At 41.3% G+C, this 22,150-nt stretch overlaps 1 protein-coding gene across 6 annotated transcripts in view; it reads right to left on the bottom strand.

The window, feature by feature from the left end:
• Positions 1-22,150, bottom strand: part of RALGAPA1 (Ral GTPase activating protein catalytic subunit alpha 1) — a 236,491-nt gene that overhangs the window by 53,809 nt on the left and 160,532 nt on the right. For all 6 annotated transcript variants that reach the window (XM_014570781.4, XM_014570783.4, XM_014570782.4 and 3 more), the window contains 4 exons: positions 17,567-18,428; positions 15,578-15,649; positions 10,807-10,930; positions 7,663-7,818 (listed from right to left, as the gene is read on the bottom strand). In XM_014570781.4, coding sequence (XP_014426267.3) covers positions 7,663-7,818; positions 10,807-10,930; positions 15,578-15,649; positions 17,567-18,428 — 1,214 coding nt within the window. The remainder of the gene's footprint in view (positions 1-7,662; positions 7,819-10,806; positions 10,931-15,577; positions 15,650-17,566; positions 18,429-22,150) is intronic.

Below are 22,150 nucleotides of genomic sequence, written 5' to 3'. Positions count from 1 at the left end.
AAATTCCAGCAGTTACACGGTTACACATGGGTGGCAATTGGCTCCCCAGAAGCTGGTTGGCTTTTAAACTATCTCCCTGCACACACCAGCTCCTGTTTGCTCATTCTCCCCCTCACCCCAGCCCTGCTGCCTCTGAAGCCTATCACTACTCTGAATAACACTAAAGTTTTCTTGCTGTTTTTTAAGACACCGTCCAAAAAAACGTATCTAAACTAACAAACTATCTACAGAAATGAATCAGCTCAGAGCACAAGATGTGGATACTACAAGGTTTTGTCTTGCAGCCACAGAAGGAAAGAAATTAGTATGAACTGTGTCTGCCCCATCCATCATACTCTATGCCAGTGGTGCCCAACCTTTTTATATACCACGGACCAGCAAACTCAATCAAAAACTTTTGGTGGACCAGCACAAACATTTACATATTTAGTGTGGTAATTTAGTTGCATAATCATTGTGGTGATTAATTTTATGTGGGTCACATGTTATTTTACATTACAACTGTAAGCACACAATACATGTCATTGTGTGGACGAGAAAATCAAAATCATACATTGTGAAACAGATGGCATGCTTTGCAGAATAGTTCTGGTTTTCACTAATTTTTGGAGAGAGGCAAAGGGGTCCAGCAGGCAGGGCAGGAGAAGGGTGGCTCTGGCCAAGAGGTAGAAGGGAGGGAAAGAAAAGAAAAAGGGGACCAAGCTGGGGAGAGGTTGGGCTGAAAGCAGTGGGGCACTGACTCCGGCTAGGAGGGCTTCTCCCCTCACCCCACCTCTGCTCAGCCCTGCCCATCCTGCCAGGGGGCCCCCAAGCCAGCTCTCAGGGCTCAGTATAGCCAGGCACCCCTGCTCAGCCACATGACTCTGCCATGTGGGGTGGGTGCCCCTGGAGCAGACACTCACCATGCATCTCATCTGCCGGGCCACGTGGCTGCTGCGGAGCAGGAACTGGGGCAGTGGTGAGACTGCCCCAGTAGGGACAGCCTTATAGAATCATAGGGCTGGAAGAAACCTCAGGAGGCCATCAAATCCAACCCCCTGCCCAAAGCAACTCAGCCAAGCCTTTGTCAAACTGGGACTTAAAATCCTCTACCATCTCCCTACATAACCCATTTCAGTACTTTACCACCTTCCTAGTGAAATAGTTTTTCCTAATATCCAATCTAGACCTCCCCCACTGCAACTTGAGACCACTGCCCTTCATTCTGCCATCTGACACTACTGAGAACAGCCTCCCCCCATCCTCTTTGGAATCAAATCCACCCTCACTCTTCTCTTCTGCAGACTGAATAAGCCCAAATCCCTCAGCCTCTCCTCATAGGTCATATGCTCCAACCTCCTAATCATTTTAGTTCACCAGTGCTTCAGTTATTTGTTTTCTAGTCTCAGGAAATGTTTTATGTTTGTCTTGTAAATATTATTTAGTCTTAAAATGATTAAATGTCAGTGAAATGATATCAAATTGAACTTTCCACATTCATGCCCTCAAGAGTTTCATATTGCTGAATACTGTTAATCAACTGCTTTCCTTTATGTTCAAAGAAATTTTGGTAACAGGTGAAATGATAAGTACAATCATCAGCAATAGTTATATAAATCTGGTATATTATTAATTCTGATTTCGAAAGACTTTATAGAAGATATCCTCTACACCTCACAGTGAGTACACGGAGGTCAAATTACAGCTTTTAGTTATTAGGATTAGGGCCATTCTGAGCTGGACTGAAACTGACCACATTTGCTGTGTGGTTGTAGCCCTGTTGGTCCAGGATATATGAGATAATATATGTTATTGGACCAACTGCAGTTGGTGAGAGAGGCATGTTGTTCTTCACTTCTTATCTGTTATCAATAAAAACTAGCACAATAAGGCTAGGTCTACACTACCAGCTTATTTTGAAATAAGTTATTTCGAGATAACTCCCAAAATAACAATTTCAAAATAAGTTTGTTCCTCTTCACAAGCAGGAGTTATTATTTTGAAATATAAGGCTTGGTAGTGTGAATACTTGCCTTGTTATTTCAAAATAAGAGAAGTTATTTTGAAATAACTGAACTTTTGCCCTGCAGTGAGAGTTAAGATATGCAACTTCAGCTATGTCAATTGAGTAATTGAAATAGCTTAATTCAACTTTTGATGCTGTCTACACAGCAGGAAGTCGAAGGAAGAACACTCTTACGCCTCGTGAAATGAGGGTTACAGGAATCTGAGTAAGTCGTCCTCCATCTTGATATTATTTCGAAATAGTGACCTGCTGGGTAGATATGCATTTTGTTATTTCATACCCTAAGAGATTATCTCCTTAACTTTCTGTCCTCTCTCTGGAACGGATCATAGGGACACACACTGACATGAAGATTAGTTAATGTTTTTTAATCCCAACCTCCCTCTCAGGACAGGTCTGGTGACAGCCCAGCCCCTGACACATGCCTGGGATCAGCAGTGTCTATGGCACAAGCAACAGGGACAGGTGCATATTTCCGGTGGCTTGAGAGTTCCTCCCCATGCAGTTAACAGTTGGGGGCCTATAGGTGCAGGGTCACTCAGACTGTGCATGTCTCGGGGTTGTGGCACCCCCCCCCCCCCGACTGCTGGACAGTACTAGCCTCCCTGACACACACACTGGTCTGAGTCAGGGAAACTGGCTCCTCACGCTCATCTCTGACTGGTGCTGCCAGCTGCGGTGCCCCTGGGATGTTTGGAAGCAGCCAAACACACAGTGCAGGCCAGAGCTGGCAGGGAAGACCCTGCAGGGGCAGCTGAGTCCTGCTGAAGGAGGGGCGGAATTTGTGGACACCCAACATGGCTCCCCAGGGCCTCTAACCTGATCCTCCTCCGCAATATCGATAAAAGCTCGGACACTCATGGCTGCGAAGGCTCCGCTCCCAGATCCCGAAACACCACCCGCAATGGAAAGGATGTGGAGCAGCCGCCTGCCACGCAACCCTACTGGCTGGGTTGCATGGTTGCCACCGTAACTGGAACCAGGGCCATGGTGAGGCAGCCCCAGCAGGGAAAGCCTCACCGTGGCCCAGCCTACAATGCCACTCACCATGGGAGGGCAGGAAGAGAATTTTTAGAGCGTACGCAGGTGCACACCATAGAGAGAACGGAGTTCCCCAGCAGACAAGTCTCATTAACAGCTGGGGGAATGGCCTGACAGAGTGCTGCCCCCTAGCAGGCAGGGGTTTGTGGCTTGCCACCAGTCCATGGACCGGTGATTGGTAACTGCCACTCTATGCTACTGTGAGTGAGTGCGCACACAAGGTGCATGTGTTGCCCTCCCCAGTATATACAATTATTTTTTAAATCCAATTTTGTGCATCCAGGACGCACATGAAGCAAGAATGGACTCCGGATGGACAATAACTCAGATTATACAAAGGGGGTATAACTTGTCATAGCATAACTGAAATCAATGGAGCTAGGACAATTTATACCAGATGAGGAGGTGGCTCTTTATGCCTCATTTCCCCACATGAAAATTGGGGTAATAATCCTTACTCTCCGCCCCCCCCCCCCACGCACTTCGTCTTGTTTGTGTAGATCGTAAGCTCTTCAGGACTGAGAAAGTCTCTTATGAGCATGAACAGTCTCTAGCATAATGGATCCCCAATCTGTGTTGGGGATTTAAGGCATAACCATATACAGATGATATATAATACAAAGATATTTTCCATTTCAGCTACAGTATGCGCTTTGAATCTCTTCTCCATTGTTAAAAATAACTAAAAGTGCCCAACAATTTGAAAAGCCAAGTTACCTGCAATTTTAAAATCAAAATACTTGAAAATATTCTTACTATACAGTCATCACCATGTGTCAACTTACCTAATATGTTTATGTTAACTGAATACAAAAGAAATGTGAAATAAATATAACCAGAAGGGATGATCAAATCTAATTTTGATACATTAGTGTCATATGCTGTACATGTAACAATACCAGCCAGACTTAATACTAAGCTGCAGGCTACACTGAGATTTCCAAATGGCAGATTGTTCTAAGTGATACCAAGTATAATTGAAGTAATAAACGATAGTAAAAGCAAAGCACACTGTCAGGAAGAATTTAAGTATTTACTTTTTAAAATTAAATGAGTTAGGTTTGGAAAGGCAAGACAACTGAAATAATGCAGGGCTCAATTTACAGAAAATTCCTTTTATTTATCTCTTGCATTAACCCTTGAACTCTTGCCAATATTATGTGTAATTTCTAGTACCCACCTATCTGAAGGAGAAGGGGGGAAAAAAAACTATTTCCTTTTAAAATGAAAGCTAATCTTCAAATTTTTATTTTGTTTATGTCAAAAATAAAATTCACTAGAGAGGTACAGAAGGAACACAAAATAGGAGAAAAATTTAGGAAGCAGCTTCTTACTGCAGTTAATTTGGTAAAGTTACATGTACTCACCTCATCTATCTAAAGTACCTTCAAGCACTGGTTAAGTTCTTCATAAAACACTGTTTTAACATTACATTTTGTTACTCTCGTAAAATAACAGATGTGATTAATTGAAATTTTATAAAAATACTAACGCATTAATGGACATGCTTTATGGTCTTATGTCTTTAAACATGCAGTGTGTATTAAAATCAAACCAAACAATTAGCTATGAAAGATGGATCTAGAATTCTTTGATAATGGGCTTTAATGTCAAACTAAGCTTGAGTCATTTATATAGTTACCAAAAGCTTCAGGTAGATTAATAAGATACTAATTAGAAAATGACCTCTTTTGTTTTAACACCACATATATTCATTTAATTAAGACACTTTCTCACTCTCCACCTTCAAATTGCCAAGTGCTAGAAGTAGCTAGATGAGGGGAGGAGGGAAATAAGCTCAAGGGGTGAATCTGTGATATCACTCCTATTGTGAATTGTCACATTTTATAGCTCTATCTTAATTTTGACCCTTTCATAATATTACCTTTGTAACTGTATTAAAAATATTTTCTATTTTGACATATCCCTTCACTGAGAAAAAGGAAATGTTTCTATTAAAAACTTCCTGTCTCAGATCTCTAAAACATTCCCTTCTCTTCCTTTTGAATTCATCATCTTTTCTGCTCTGTTATATTTTGACTCCAGTGTTTCAAAGGTACCCAAGATACTGGCAATTTTATTTTCCATTCAGAAAGATTGATAGAAAATAAGTTTTAAATTGGTCTGGCATCTAAAGCACTAGAATCTTGATACTGCAGTGCTTGGGCTGGGCAGGAAGAAGTTTTATTTTAATTAAATTTAATTTCCATTTATAGGATGAACCTATCATCTACCTCTAGGCACATTACAATATAGAAACCAGCAACAAATCTTCAGCCAACCAAATTACAATAAATTGTTCCAATTCCACAAATAAAACATACTCTAAAAACATAGCTAAAACACATTTAAAATCGTCAGTGACAGTTCAAGATCCAATGTCTTCTTCCATATAGTTAGAATATACCTACTCAGAAAATCAAAAACAAATTAAAAAAAATGCAGCAGTTAGTCTGAGAGTCTATTTCAAGTGACTCGTGCTCAACAGCAGTGTAGACATCCCTGGTCAGGTTAGAGTTTGGGCTCTGAAACCTGACAACAGGGATTGTCTCATTGTGTGGAAACAGCTACAGTTCTATTTTTAGCTCTGTGTGCAAGCCTGGGCCAACTAACCAAGGCTCTGAAATATGTTGTGGCAGGGGTTTTTTACTTCAGTGCACACACACTTTATCTTCCCTTCATTTTCCTCTCCTTTTATCACCATTTCTATATATCATCTCAGCTGCAACAAGCTATACAAACATGGAAAAGTCTTCTGTTATAAGAGGTCACCAGCTGCCCCTGTATTTAGCAAGCCTTAATAAACAAGAATAATATTTCTGGTTATAATGTATACATTGCCTAAGTTGCTAGAGATCCCGGCTGGAGTCTGAGTCCCACTATGTTGGGTACTGTACAAACCTGAGAGTTAAAGTGACTAGACCCAAGGTTACAAATCAAGTTAGTGGTTCAGTAAGGAATGGAATCCAGTGTCCTGACTCACTTAGACCATACTGGTCTCCTATTCACATAGTCCTTACTGCCTGTCAGAATAGTTTATATTACTGAAGAATGTGAGTATAGGTAAAAGCAGAAAGAAATGGGGCTTAGTAAGAATGTCAAACTGGAATTCTGAAAACCGTGACTGATTTGTATTTTCAGAAATTACATTCCCCAAAAGATTGGCCTAGCTCTGAAATGTGGCTACAGGTGTTAGCTATGTAGAAAGGATGGAATTCATTTCAAAATAGGTACAGGATTCATGCTGAACTTTCTGCTGAAACCCTGTAACATTTAAAATATTGTCGTTTTTTTTGTTAACAAATAGCGGAAACAATTTTCATTATGTTTGCCCCATATTATTTTTTAATCACTCTAATCCAAAAAGGTTATTGATACATATTTCTGTATGCAAAGTATGATGGTTTCTTTTAAAAAAAAATGAACCAGGAATAACAGTGTTACTTTAGTTATATGCTTTTTAAAAAGTTGTTTTTGCTGTTAAGATACTTCAATAATTTCTTTGGAAACCTAAATAATATATTAGCTGCATTTTATGAAATAAAGGAGTAGAGTAGGAAATACCCAATCTTAGGCATATGGGAAAATATTTTAAGTTTAAAAATTGTCTGATCCCACTGAGAAAAGTTAGAATTAAAAGTCAGTTTATAATAATAATAAAAAGATTATAAATTATTTTCTTCAAGTTGAACAAAAAGAACAAAAAAAGTCATTAATAATTGAAGCTTGCCAGAGGCATAGCTATTTCTCTCTATACTAACTGTCGTCTATCTAATTTTATTACAAGTATTAAACTCTATGCTGAGGTCAACCAGCCTTTCTTTCTCCAATATTACACTTCAACCAATGCTCATTAATGTGTCTGCTGAATGGATTAGCACATCTGAAGATGTATGTACAGAGGAGAGGGGGACAGTCTAATGATAGCCAATTGTTCATTTGTAATAGGACACATGTTTGAGGCCTCAACTTATTATCACTAATGTGAAATTTATTAAATTTTAAAGAAAAAATACCAATACAGAAAAAGAGATTTTCCCCTTAAGGTGGATTTAAGAAAGCAGATGCCTGCTGATCATGTGTGTCATCACCAAAGCAATACAACTAAATTCACTAAATGTTGTCAAATACTTGAAGATTTGATCTTCTAAAGGTAAATGTTCTATGAACATTTTTAAATACAAGGCTTGAAGAAGAACTAAAACATTCATCTTTGCAACTGTATTCATCAGCTATTTTGAGACATTAACAGTTCGCATCCAGAAATCTCAAAGCACTAGACATGCCATTCAGACTTGGAGCTTTTTCTTCCAAATAAAATTACTAAATCTATTCCTTTCCCTCTCCTTACATCGTGATTCCTGTAACCTCAGTAGCAATAAGATGATTTTTGTCCCATTTGTACATCTTCTGTGACAAAATAATTATTTGGTAGAAAGTAATTTAACAACACTACAATCCATCCAACTCGGCAAACTTTAATTCTCTATAAACTATTATAGGAACAAGTATTGTATTATTTTTGGAAAAACTACCAATTATTTTTAAGGAATGATTTCCTAAAATCCCTTGATTTATTGTTACCTAAAGAAAAAGATGTATTCAAAACAACATACCTTTTTTGTTAAAGAGTCATCTGAATCAGAAGGCATTCTTGTTGACACATGAAACATTACTTCTACTGTAGAGGTAGCAAAATATGGAGTGGTCAATCCAGTGCTTTTGTTTTTTTGCAATCCTCCCATAAAACCACAATGATTTGTGAGATTTACCTAGATCAAAATCCATGTAACATTAAGAGAAAAAGTAACATCAGGTCGTAAAGATACTTAAAAAAAAAGCTTTTTCAAGCATCATGACACACATTAAAAACTCCCCATAATTCTGTGTCAATGCAGATCCTTTTGTGCTATAAAGAAAGCCCATTGAGATTCATGGTCCATTTTGGACAATTTCACGGTCAGAATTTTTAAAACAGTAAATTTCATTATTTCAGCTATTTCAATCTGAACTTTCACAGTATTGTAACTGTAGAGGTCCTGTCCCAAAAAGGAGTTGTGGGAAACTTGCAAAGTTATTGTAGTGGGGTTGTGGTACTGCTGCCCTTGCTTCTGCATAGCTGCTGGTGGCTGCACTGTGTCAGAGTTGGGAAGCTCAAGATCAGTCACTGCTGACCAGAAACCCAGCTCTGAAGGCAGAGCCGGCCCAAGCAGCAGTGAAGAAGTAAGGATGGCATGGTATGGTATGGTCCCCTTACTTCTGCGCTGCTGCCTTGAAAGTTGGGAACACAGCCAATAGCCATCACTCTCAGACCATCCAGTTGTGAAAGTAAGACAGAAGTAAAGGTAGCAATACTGCAACCATCCTAAAATAAGTTTGTGAGCCTCCTGAAACTCACTTTTTGGGTCAGGACCCTCAATTTGAGAAGCCTGGATTTTTCCTGTGAAAGCTGTACAATATAGGGTAAAAGCACACAAAAGCCCAGATTTGACATGGGGAGACCAGATTTCATGGTCCATGATACGTATTTCATGTCTGTGAATTTGATAGGACCATAACTATTATGTTAATTTAAAGGAAAGACTGGCTATTTAGAAGAATTGAATTAGAAAAGAAGCTAAATGCAGTGAAATAACATCTATACATATTGGCAGAAGAGGGTATAGTAACAATCACAGAAACTGGCAGGAGGTCAAGGTTAAAGGGGGAAAAAAACTGAAGAGTGGGAACAGTGTTTAATAGGCATGTAAAGGACTAGTCGACTATCCGATAAGCAAATTCTCATCAGATAGTCAACAGGATAGTCGACTAGTTGCTTCCCCCCCACCCTTGCTGCCTCTATCAGATAGAAGCGGGGAGGGGAGGGGGGGCGGAAGTGGGGGAAAGGGAGAATAATGGGGTACTTAAAAGCGGTAGTGCCCGCATGGAGCCTGGGGTCATCTGGGCAGTCCCCAGCTGACCCTGGGTTCAGTGCAGCGCTGTTGCTTTGGAATATACAAGAGTCTCCAGCAGGGACTCTTGTGCATTTCAAAGCAGAAGCGCTTGTGTGGAGCCCTGAGTCAGCAGGGGACTTTCTGCAGGCCCTGAGCTCCATGTGGCGTTCCAACTTTGAAATTCACAAGAGTCCCTACTGGGCCTCCTGTATATTTCAAAGGCAGAACGTGGAAGTGCTTATCGACTAGTCAAGTAGTCAATGGAAATTTCATTGACTACTCAACTAGTAACTTAATCGCTACTTAATATCTCTAGTGTATAAACATTAATATTTAATAGTTTGCTTTAATTACCAATAAGCTGTAATAGCTTGAATGTCTAAAGCTTGCTTTTTGAATTTGTATCTAAATTCAAAGGCAATATGCCAATTTATAACATGATCTGTGAAAAAGCTTTCACTAAAGCTGGCAAATTTTGGTTTGCCTACTGATTTTCCATTAAGTGCAAGGAATTTTTCTTTTAGTCAAAAAATATCAATTTCCACTTTGTGAAAATGGAAAGTTGTGAAATTGAAAGCCATAGCTGAAAAATTGCAAATACAATGGTATGTCTTACATTTAGTGGAAAAGATTATTTTTTACAATTCATTTTGTAAACCTGATTAAGTATTATTATAATGTATTGTTTTAATTCTGCAGCAACATTTTATTAAGTTAAATCAAGCAGAATCAAACCCTAATCTCACAAAAGGTAATAAAGTATTTGCTGTTATACCAACAACAAAAAAAACCCAGAATTTTTCCAAGATGATAAACATCTAATATGATGTCAGGGAAAGTAATCCGAACTTAAAAAGGAACTTAATTTAGATTTATAATTCTAAGAGAAATAATCCATTGCAAATAATTACTCCAGTCCCCCCACCTCCCAGAGTTCAGGAATGGGGAAAAATATGGGACAGCAATATCTGTGTTTGTGATGGAGCCAGCAGAACTACAGCAGTAGCCCATCTTTCCTACTGGAGAGCAAGATCAATCATAATTGGTTCTTTATAGGGTAGCTCCCCATCTCTTCTGAGAAGAAGAAAAGCAATTACTAGTATTGGCTCCCTGGAGAATAGCAAAACTACAGTGGTACTTCTAAGACAGCCAGAAACAGTGATGATCCCTGCACATTCGTGGGACAGGTCTATGGCTGATAATGGGGAAAGGGAAGAGGGTGTCCAGTCCAGATCAGCCAGAAAGGGATGACGATTAGTGTAGCAAAGAGAATTTGGACTAGGGAAAGAGTCAGTAGAAGAAAACTATATTTAACTAGCCCTCTAATGCTGGCAGTGGTACTTACATGAGTATGCCATACCACTCACTTCCTATTATTGAAAGAGATCTCCCTCTCCCTCTCCCCCCCACAAACCGGGTCACAGGGCAGATGTGATCCAATGTGAAGAACCTTAAATGGATTTAACACTTTTCAGGCCTACATAGCAATAGAGACATGCTTTAGTTAGCGTACATATATCAGAAACAGGATGGCTTTATTGCACATGGTTGAACAGCCTCCGATTCTGTAGAAGCTTCCATGGGTTTCCCTTTCTAAGCCAGTAAAGGTTTGCTGTCTCAACTATTGATCTACATAGCACCACTGACAGAAATATAATCAGAATTTCCCTTGTACCATCCCAATTTCAGAACAACATATTTTAATAACTGTAAGAAGTAATAAGAAATAATAGAGATGGAAGGATAGAGACACAAACAATAAGCCACAATTATATTTTCTACAATTTAAACACAACTCAAGATATAAATAAAACTAAAAACCGATACCTCCCAACCAAGGCCTGCTACAAAATCCTCATAAGCCTGGCTTCCTCCAGTATTCGTGAGGATGGAGTATTTATCTTCTTGTCCCTCAGCAACATAAAATACTGCAATCTTGTGTGTCTCTCGGCTGAAAAAAACCACAGGATTGTAATTGGATTACCACCAAGTAAGAGTTCACTTTCATGTCTTAATACAGAAACAGAAAGATCGTTGCCTTTTTGATTCTGAAAGCTATGGAAGTGCAGTACAATTAAAATTCTCTTTTGGGTCCTTGACCATGTTCTGTCTTTTCATGTTCTTATCCTCTTTTCTATTCCTTTCCCTTCTCTCTTACAGTTCATTAACAGGAACTTTCACGTGTGAAGACCAATTCAGCATAGTGGCATGTTGACTGAAATTAGCAGCAATAAATATATTCCGAAAGCTGAGTAAGAGTTTACATTTGAAGACATGAAGTAAGGTAAAAATCTATGTTTTGAGCATTATTTTATATTTTGAAGATGATTCCTGTGACATTGCACTCCCATATTTTTATGAACATACGTTTTTGAATATGAATATGCCTAACTTGAATATACTTTATGTAACTGTTGACTATGTGACTGTTCAAATGTTGCATCATCCCTAGGTTGACAGGTGATTTGCATAGTACGTGCTGAAGATGTGTATAGAGGACCAAGTCACTACTCTACAGCTCTCCTGAGTAGGGACCTGAGCCAAGAACACAGTGGGTGAGGCCTGTAACCTCGTGGAATGTGCAGTGAGTGACTTATCTACCCTGAGCAGGAAAGCTCCTGAGAAGCTGTAGCACTCTCAGATCTAGGATACTGTCCACAATGAGGTGCACCGAGATAATATAGGCTGGCCTTTCATTTGATCAGCTACCGCTACAAACAACTGTAGTGACTTCCTGAACTGCTTTTTTCTGTCAATGTAAAAAAGTCATTTCCCTCTAATATTAAGGGAGTGCAGTCTGTTTCTGGGTGCTAGAGTGAAGTAAAAAACTGTGAGGAGGATGTCCTGGCTCATGTGGAAATATGACACCACCATCAGGAGGAAGGCTAAAGGTGGTCAGAGCTACATCTCATCCTTACAGAATACTATATAGAGGGGTTCCAGTATTAGGGCCCTAAGCTTGCATCTGGCCTCTAGTTATTCAAAGGAGGAGGGGATCATCCTCTGTCTTTTTTTCTTGTGTGCTGGTGGACTGGGACCAATGTCGAAGACTGGAATGCCTCCAAGAGACTATGTGCTGATGACGCTCCCTGCCTGCGTCCTCCTTCAGCACTGCATCCTTCAATATTGTAGGCGAGATGCTACTAACGGAAGAGGAGGTACTAGGGGCTGGGTTTCCAATTCTGGGGTCCAATTATGCCCGAAGGGCTGCCTCCATAAAGGAGAATTTTAAATTGATACTCTCTCTCCTTAATTGTCCTTGGTCGGAATTCCCAACAAATCTTGCAACGGTCCTTCTGGTGATGCTCAACCAGACACCCCAAGCAAGAGGAGTGAGGGTTGCTTTTTGGCATGCACTTAGTACATGACTGGCAAGTTTTGAAGCCAAGAAAATGAGGCATTCCCCAGAAAATTTAGGGAAAATGGGGAGGGAGCTCCGTAACGGAAACTTATAGAACCACTAATGCTAAAAGGTATCTACTAGGGTTAACTTCCTGACATGGAAATCTATCTATTGATGTTGATTTTTATCTGCTTTGGTTTAAGTACCCATTCTCCAGATACTTACTCATGCTTTTTCTCCCTCCCCCCCCTCCTATTTATTTTGAGTATACACATCCCAAACTCATAACTCCGGTCATCTGAAGAAGTGGACTGTGCCCACAAAAGCTCATGATACCATCTACATGTTTTGATAGTCTATAAAGTGCTACCAGACCATTTGTTGTTTTTTTCTGTAACAGACTAACTCAACTATCCCCTGAAGCTTATATACAAAGTGTTGTTCAAGAACTGCTAATCTGCTTGCCAAAGCAAGAGATGAGCAAGGGGAAGTTCCAACTAGCATCACTGAAGAGGTAGTAGGTCTGCAGAGCTCTATATTGGGTGCGATAAAAGCATGACTCTATGGGGTGCCCAGGCCGATGCTAAGGCTAGCTCCTTGGAGAAATATCCTCCAGCTATTATGCACACACTTGACTGGAATGCACAGGAACAAGAACTCAAAGAAGAATTTCTGTTGCCCTTTTCTCAACTTTTTCTAATTCCAATATATCTTTTTGTGATGGGGCGACTACATCTGCAAGTGGTATTCAAGATGTGGGCATACCATGAATTTATATTGAGGCAATATGATATTTTTTGACTTTTTAAGCTATCTTTTTCTTAATGATTCTCAATGTTATATTTACTTTTTTGACTGCCACTTCACATTGAGAAGATGTTTTCAGAGAACTATCCACAATGATTCCAAGATCTCTTTGCTTAAGAGCCTTTGGTGAAGGAACTCATTAAAGGCTTTCTGAAAATCTAAAAAACACTGTATCCACTGAATGCCCCTTGCCCACATGCTTGTTTACACCCTCAAGGAATTCTAATAAATTGGTGAGGCATGATTTCCTTTTAGAAAAACCATGTTGATTCGCGCCCCCCTCCCCCTCCAAATTTACTTTCTTCTATATTTCAGCTAATTTTGTTTTTTACTACAGTTTCAACAAGTTTGCCCAGTACTGAAGTCAGGCTTTCTAGCCTGTAATTGCCAAGATCACCTCTGAAGCTCCTTTAAAAAATTGGCATCATATTAGCTATCTTCCAGACATTTGGAATAGAAGCAGATTTAAATGAGAGATTACAAACTACAGTTAGTAGTTCTGATATTTCATATTTGAGCATCTTCATAACTCGAGTGAATACCATCTATCTGGTCCTGGAGAGTAACAAACTAAATGGTAATAAATCTGATCCAAAACTCCTCTAATGGCACCTCAATCTGAGACAGTTCCTTTGATTTGTCACCTAAAGAATGTCTCAGTTTTGGAAACTTCCCTCATATTTTCTGTCAAAGAGTGGTGCAAAGAATTTACAGTAGACTTCCGATAATCCGGAACCTTTGGGACCTAGATGGTGCCAGATTATCGGATATGCCGGACTATCAGGAGGTACTATAAGAATACACACACACAGTATATAAAATGTTTTTAACCCTTTTTATTGTAGCACAAGCACTGTCCAGCATCACACAATGCCAGTGGCAGACTGACTCAGTCCCATCTGATTTTGCTCAGTTCAGCTGCTGCCACTGCTGCCTTGTGACTCATTTTTTGCAGAAGCTCATTCACTAGGCTCTTGCCATTTTGATGCCGGACTATCAGGAGTGCCGTACAATTGGATGCTGGACTATTGGAGTTTTACTGTATTTAGCTTTTCTACAATGACCTTATCCTTGAGTGCTCCTTTGTCATCTTAGCTCTACTGACTGTTGAGCATACTTCCTGCTTCTCAGGTAATTACATTTTGTTTTGTTATTACTTGAGCATTTGGCTCAATGCTCTTCAAATTCTTTTTTGACCTTTCTAATTATAGGACATCCTTCATGCAATGTACTTAAATGTCTCCAGATGCTACGTTGGTGTCCATTTGTAAAAGATTTAACAACTTGGTTTGGAAACATGGCTTGCAATGGACACTGATTAAAACCTTTGTAAGTCACTATTTCAGCCTTAAAAAAAAAAAAAAAAAAAAAGCTTAGCTTTTCAGTAGAGTCTCAACTCTAATGATTTTAATTCCTTCTCAAATACTGATGGGTTTGATCCCCAGCAATAAGATTAATTTCAAAGCTATTGTAAGTGGTTTTTAGAATATATTCTTTTTATTAGATATACAGCAAATGGGCATTATAGCACGTTTTGTATAAGGATTTTCATGGAATATAGTAAAAATAGTATTTAATAGATAAATTACTTGTTTTGGGGGATGGGTTTATTCTGTTTCATGATAATCTATTAATTTAATTTTAAGTTTCACTTAACTCTTAGCATGTAGTGTTTCCAAAATTTAGTGAACATTAATCACTTATTGGAACATAAAATAATCACCAATTCTATATAAACAATAGTTGTACAAACTCACTTTGAAAAATAAAATTACTACAGTAAAATAATTTTCTCTGATATTTCAGCGACTGGCAAGCTCAATAAACTGGTATTTCTGATCTGCACAGAAAGTCTGGTTTATAGTGCGGTTGGTGCAGGGCCAGCTGGGAGCTGGGGAAAGGGAGGGGTTGTGGAGAGCACTCAGAGGGAGCGTGGATCCTACAGGAATTTGAGATGCAGAAGGAAGTCAGGGTGCTGGATGGGGGAGTTCTCACCTCTAGGGGCCCTTGCAAGAAGCTCTCCATCCCTTGTAGTTGCTGGCAGAGGGGTGACCAGGACAATGAGAGCCGCGGGTGGGGAGTGGGGTGTTACGGGGGGGGCGGGGGAAGGAAGCGCCTGCTGACTGAGGCAGAATGCCTGCTTGAGATAGTTGCCTGTTCCACGCCCCCGCCAGGAGCAACTAAGATTCAGAACTGCTTGTGGGAGGTGCTGGAGGTGAGTGTTTACCCCTCCATCTGGCACCGGTGGACTCAAGTTGTCTCCCAGGTCCTGTGCCCCTCTCACATTTCTCCCTCACAACCTTCCCTGTAATCCAAACCCCTCCCTGTTAGTTAACCAGTAGTTTTGATTTACCAACACCCCCCCATACTCCTAGCATTCCAGATAAGAGAGATTTTACTATGCATGCATTAATTAAAAACTGCCTAATTACCTAATAGATAACTTACCATTGTCTTGAGTCCAAATTTCTAAGTTCTCGGAGTAACTTTTCATTTTTTTTCAGGAGATGAAAGCTCCTTCTAAACAGAGAAAATTAATAACATTTTATAGCCAGTCCAATAAGAGGTATAAATAATACAAGAACATATTTCAGTTCCATTCAGTTTGCCTCTGGCAAAGCCTCAGAGGCGCGGGACCCCGCCGCCGCTGCGGCTTTGCTCCCGGTGTCCCTGGTCTGCTGGAGACAGTCCCCAGCAGACCAGGGACACCCGGAGCAAAGCCGGGGAGGCGGAGGGGTCCCGCGCCTCTGAGGCTTTGCTGTGGCAAAGCCGGGGAGGCGCAGGGCCCCGCCGCCGCTGCGGCTTTGCTCCCGGTACCTCTGATCTGCTGGGAACCGTCTCCAGCAGACCAGGGACACCGGGAGCAAAGCCGCAGCGGCGGCGGAATCCCGCGCCTCCCCGGCTTTGCCAGAGCAAAGCCTCAGAGGCGCGGGACCCCTCTGCTTCCCCAGCTTTGCTCCAGGTGTTCCTGGTCTGCTGGAGATGGTCCCCAGCAGACCAGGGGCACCCGGAGCAGCTTTTCTCGCCCCGGAGGTCGAGGTGGCGGGACCGCTGCGCTCTGGGCGGTTCCGCTGCCTGCGAGCTCCGGGGCGAGAAAGCCCCGTTTGTAAGTGCGGATCCGACGTAAGTTGGATCTGCGTAACTCGGGGACTGCCTGTAATAATAAATACATGGAGCTCCTTGAGGCTAACACAGCGGGTTTCCCTAAAATGTATCAGCTCAGAGAGCATATTCAAAACTGAATTGTATATTCCTGACTTGAACAGAAAAGTGGAATATATCAGCCCATCTACTCTTACGTGACACTTAAGAAACAGTCATGTTACAGCAAAATAATCACTATCCAATTTTTAAACCTATTTAAAATACTCCCATAAAATATACTGAAATGCGGTTAAGAGCAATACCCATTGGAAAACAGGCTGCTTTGGCAAACTAAAGACCCATTTAAGTGCTAAAAATGGATACAACACATTTGCTACCATGACTTTTGTGACCACAATATTTCATTCATATGACTGTAATGCTGTTTTATTGATTCAGACTGATTCTTGTCCTATAGACTACCCATTTTTCCTACATTCTATGGAAGTATTCTAATTATCCTCATATTCTAATTATCAGTTCAGCATTTCATTCAACAGATTCATGACTTTAGTAAAGCCTTGAATTCTGAAACACTAACTCTACATTTTTCAGGAAAGGCACGGTCAACACAAAAAGTACATTTCTTTCTCACTGAACTTTTTTTATCTCCTGTTATTATTTTCAACATTGAAGATTTACCCAAATTAAAAGCAATCGAAGGAAAAAAATCTCCACTTTTCAGATTTATAGTTGTACACTTCTCTAGGGAGAGAAAATGTGCATACCCTATTCTCGGGCAAGGCAAGAGGGTATTTACCAGTAACACAGCAACAACAAACTTGCTGCTATCCCATAGTTGGGTCTGGGAGAGAACGATGCCTCGTCTTCCCCATACTTTTGCAGAAGCATGGAAAGAAAGCAGAGAAGGAGGCAGCAAGAGTGTCTTTTTCCACCCATCTATGGCTTCTGAACGGAGCTGATGAGAAGAGCAGAGTGGATAGAGAAGGTAACCTCTCACCATTGGTATCCCTGCACTGAGCTGGAAAGGACATCATGTACCTTCAATGCCCCTGGTTGCATGGGTCTTAGGGAGCAATAAGATCTGCAGGTTCTTCTCTCCTTTCTCCAGTCTCTCCATACAGTGGATTAAAAAAAAAAAAAAAAGAGGAACAAAACAACTTCCTTCCCCTGTATTAGAAGCCCACTCACCCATTTCAAAAATTCTGGTATAAGTTGGCATAAAACACACTTGAACTAACCAGTTTTACTGCCAAAAGTTAGGAGAATAAATAAGATGATGAAGGGAGTGTTACATAATTGTTACCAAATACTATTTTTTGTTGTTTTTACCTTTTATCCCACGAATTCATCCCCAATATACTGAGAAGTAATCTGCAATAGTAAAATGCTGATTGGGGCTTTTGTGGAGTTGGCTCATCCTGTTCCACAGCCTTCATATTTAAGTCACTAAAGTATTTTTCAACAAATTCTCTCTCTTCTGTGTGTTGTTTAAGTATTGCATTGATGACATCGTTTTCCTGTTTCTCTGAGATGCAGATAGGCTGAGGAGCAGGTATGTTAAGTGAGACTCCTGTTCTCTGTAAGCATTCAGGACTAGTGACACCTAAATACTGTAACAGCTCATCAAGAGCATCTTCTTCATCCCTAATTGTATCCCAAGTTGGCACAGTTTCTCTAAATTTCCTTTTTACCTGAAGTGCAATTCCATCCCTTACAGATACATCCTCTACAAGCTCAGATGATGGGGCATCTTCCAGTTTTTCTTGCTGAGATACAAAAAGTGCCAAAGGAGTATGTTCTGATAGTCCACATAAAGATGATGGCCCATACAAAATGGCGGAATCCCATGAGTATTTACCAGACAGATCACGCACTATAATTCTGACATTTGAATTAGCAGATGCAAGTCCAGCAGACAACCCTCCTCCAGGCATATTCTCTTCTGCTTGGATTTGGATACAAGAGACTAAAGTAGTGTTGTTTAACACAAAGAACTGGAGATTTGGGCTCTCAAAAAGTTCAGGAGAGAGTTCAGGACTTTCACTGTAAGGATTGTCATTGTTCTCGCAAACTTGACTGGTTAGCATAGCAGGACCTCCACTCATTGGATAGTGGCCTAAGTGGTTCACCAGATGTGTTATCACAGTGCGAGCAGCAACAGAGATTAAGCCTTGTTGCATATGAGTTTTCACTGTAAGACAAAGAACACTGTATTTAAAATTAAAGTTTGGGAAAGCAACATGGAGATTTAAATACTTATTTTGTACTTTTATTACCTAGCTCTTTAAACAAAGAATGAGCTTTATCAGATTAGGGGACACCTAAAAAACCCAGGAAAATATGGAGTTCCTGGCACGTTAGTTCTAAATGTGAAGTAAAATAATCTCACAGTTACAAAAAGAATCAACATTGTATAATTTAAAAAAAAACTTAACCCATTTTCTCACCACAGCTTTCATATAGACCATGAGTCCACTGATTTAGATGATTACCGGTGATTCTTAAAACTATTGAAAATAGATCTCTAGCTGCTGATGAAGTAGAAACTTTTGTATGACAAGCAGTCCAACTACCAAAATTGCAACAGTTTTTTTTATATTTCGGCAGAATAGTACTCTGATGAAGTAAAACACAGCAATAAATGTGTGCACAAAAAAAAAAAAAAAAATCTAATCACCCAAATTGCCTAACAGAGTATACAGCTGCAGGTTAAACTAAGAATGGCACAGGATCATTTGACAACATGGATCAAAGTCCAGGCAATTTCTATATAGCAATCTTTAACAGTAGCAAAACAGAAAATAAAAATCTCAGATTGAATATGAAAAAAAATATGTGCATATGAAAAGTTTCAGGGAAACTAAGCAGGGGAAACAGGCAAGTTAAACTTATCAATTCTATGATTCATCTTGCTGAAAGTACTGGAGAAAAATAGAACTTCTATTCCTTTTTACCAAAGATTTTCCACTCTTAACAATAAATATATTAATTTATAGCAAAAATTTCATAATTAGCCAAGCTGGCCTAAGATTTTTTTGAAGCCACACTCTGGGCTAGATTCACTGGTCCATTAAGTTCACTTTCTGATATTCCTAGGCTACGTCTACACTGGCATGATTTTCCGAAAATGCTTTTAACGGAAAGTTTTCCGTTAAAAGCATTTTCGGAAAAGCGTGTCTAGATTGCTTTTGCGGAAAAGCATCCTGCCACTTTTTGTGGAAAAGCGTCCGTGGCCAATCTAGACACGCTTTTCTGCAAAAAAGCCCCGAGCGCCATTTTCATGATCGGGGCTTTTTTGCGGAAAACAGTACTGTGCTGTCTACATTGGCCCTTTTGCCCGAACGGGAGCAGCATAGTATTTCCGGAAAAGCACTGACAATCTTACATAAGATAGTCAGTGCTTTTCCGGAAATTCAAGTGGCCAGTGTAGACAGCTGGCAAGTTTTTCTGGAAAAGCGGCTGATTTTCCAGAAAAACTTGCCAGTCTAGACACAGCCCTGAAGTATTAAATAGCATTAAACCTGCTGAAGATAGCTGGTAGAGAATTCTTCCTGCATAGGGCAGCTCTTTATGGTACCACTAGCCTAGGGGTGGGCAATCATTTTGGAAGGAGGGGCCACTTCACAAATTTTGGAAGTGGCCATGAGCTAGCCTAGAGGGGGTTGGGCCTCAGGCAGAAGAGGCAGGGTTGAGAACTACCCTATCAGGAGCTTTGCTTGGCCTGGGGTCCCTCCCCCCTCACTTCTGGCCAATGGAAGGGACTTGGAGCAGATGGGAGGGTGTTGGGGACAGGCCTCCTCCCAGAGTTGTCTGGGGTGGAGTCTTAGAATTCACTTAACACAGCTCGCAGCTCCTGACCCCTGCTGCTAACCTGTTGCCTGGCAGGCCCAAGCCCTTTGAACAGAAGCAGTTGAAAGTGCTCGCGCCTCCCAGGTAGCTCCCACGCAACGGGACAGTGGAACCCAGAGCTGCGAGCCATTTCAATTGCTTCTGTTTAAAGGGCTTGCGTGTTTTGGTCGAGGGAAAAAAAAAAAAAGAATGCGGGATAGTAGGCCCCCTCATTCTGGGGCTAAACTTCTGAAGCGCCCATGCAGAACAGCGATCCCAGCCACTCCCCCCGCCCACCACCAGGCTTCTGCGCAATCACAGGCTCCCAGCGCTGATTGTGGCCTCGCCTTCCAGCTGCTCCTCCCACCCACGCCAGACTTCTATCTGGTGCGCAGCCGGAAAAATCAGAAAATACCGGACATTGCACATGTCCAGCATTCTGATTTTTTTTTACTGGACAAAGAATGCAAATACTGGACTGTCCAATAGAATACCGGACACCTGGCAACCCTAGGTATGAGCCCTTTAAACAGAAGCCGTTGAAAAGGCTTCTCCAGCAATGTGCTAGCGGTGCTGGAGCTACGAGCCCTTTTAACTGTTTCTATTTAAAGGGCTCTTGTGTTCCCAGTGGCTGCCAGGCCACACTTTGTCTAACAGGTGCGGGGAAGGCAGGAGCCCTTTAAATAGAAGCAGTTAACAGGGCTCATAGCTCCGGTAATGCTAGCGTGTTGCTAGGGAGCCAGAGACATGCGAACCCTTTTGAACTGCTTCTATTAAAAGAGCTCATGCCTTCCCCAGGGCTGCTAGGCAAGGTGCGGGGAAGATGCAAGCCCTTTAAATAGAAGAATTAAAAGGGCTCCTGCATCTCTGGCTCCCAGGTACCGTGCTAGGGGGCAGGGCCTGGAACTGTCTCATGGGCCAGATCAAAGACTTAGGCAGGCTGGATCCGGCCTGCTGAGAGGCTTTTGCTCTCCCCCGCACTAGCCCCTTCCTAGTGGTATAAGGGGAAAAGAGCATGGGGAGGACAGAGTGGAGGAAGTGTGCCAGAGCAGTCTTACTTCAGTCCTAGCTTGCACCACAGGGGCTGAATAGTCCTGAATATGCAAGTCACAACTGAGTTTTCTGCAGGCCCCTAGTCTCAGAATTAGTTTATAATCATTCATGTAGACTACCTATTACTAGAAAGCATGGGTTTCTTTGGATTTTTAAGAAGTCTACTGGACTGCCTATTTCCTTTCTTGCCTTTTTACATGCAAACTTAAAAAAATATAACCCAATGTTCATCTAGGGTTACCAGGTAGCTTCAGAAAAGATACTGGACGCACTTGTTGGGAGCGATGGGGGGGAAGGGACCAGCCGGGAGGAGGAGGGAGGGGGGGAAAATCAGGTCAGGGTCAGGGGGGTTGGCTGGGGGAGATCAGGAGGAGGAGAACCGGCTGGCAGGAAGCAGGGCTGGCTGGGAGGGGGTAGAGGGAAGTGGGGCTGGCTGGGGGCAAAGCCAGGGGGAGGAGGAGAAAAGAATCGGCAAGCAGGGAGCAGGACTGAGCCAGCACATGCAGATCCCAGGGCGCTGCCCGTCCCATGCACGGTCCTGGTAAAACAAGAGGAGTCCAGCTGCTGCTTCACAATGCGCTTGAACAGTGCTCAGGAGCATGGACAGGGCTGCTCCTCCTCCCCAAGGCGTCACTCCTACGTCAGATATAACCAGAGGCTCCCTGTGCTGATTGCGCCCCGCTTCCCAGCCACTTCCCCCACCAGGCTTCCGTCAGGCACCCAGTCGGAAAACCAGAAAATACCAGACATTGCACATGTCCAGTATTTTCTGAATTTTTTTTTACTGGGCAGAGGGACCAAAAACCAGACTGTCCGGTTGAATACTGGACACCTGGCAACCCTATGTTCATCTGACTGTATAAACTGGAGTACACAGAACCATTTCCTTTTATACTATAAATGAAACAGTAATTTTTATACAATGCAACAAATATTGCTTAATGTATACAAAACAGTTTATGGCACAACATTTCTGGAATGCTTTGGCAAAACAAAGGTAATATGCATAAACTATTATGAATTTCTGTGAAA

The sequence above is a fragment of the Pelodiscus sinensis genome, chromosome 5 (genome assembly GCF_052426305.1).
Source record: "Pelodiscus sinensis isolate ZL-2025 chromosome 5, ASM5242630v1, whole genome shotgun sequence".
NCBI classification, from domain to species: domain Eukaryota; kingdom Metazoa; phylum Chordata; order Testudines; family Trionychidae; genus Pelodiscus; species Pelodiscus sinensis.
Note: the sequence above shows the minus strand (reverse complement) of the source record. Positions and strands in the feature narration are given on the sequence as shown.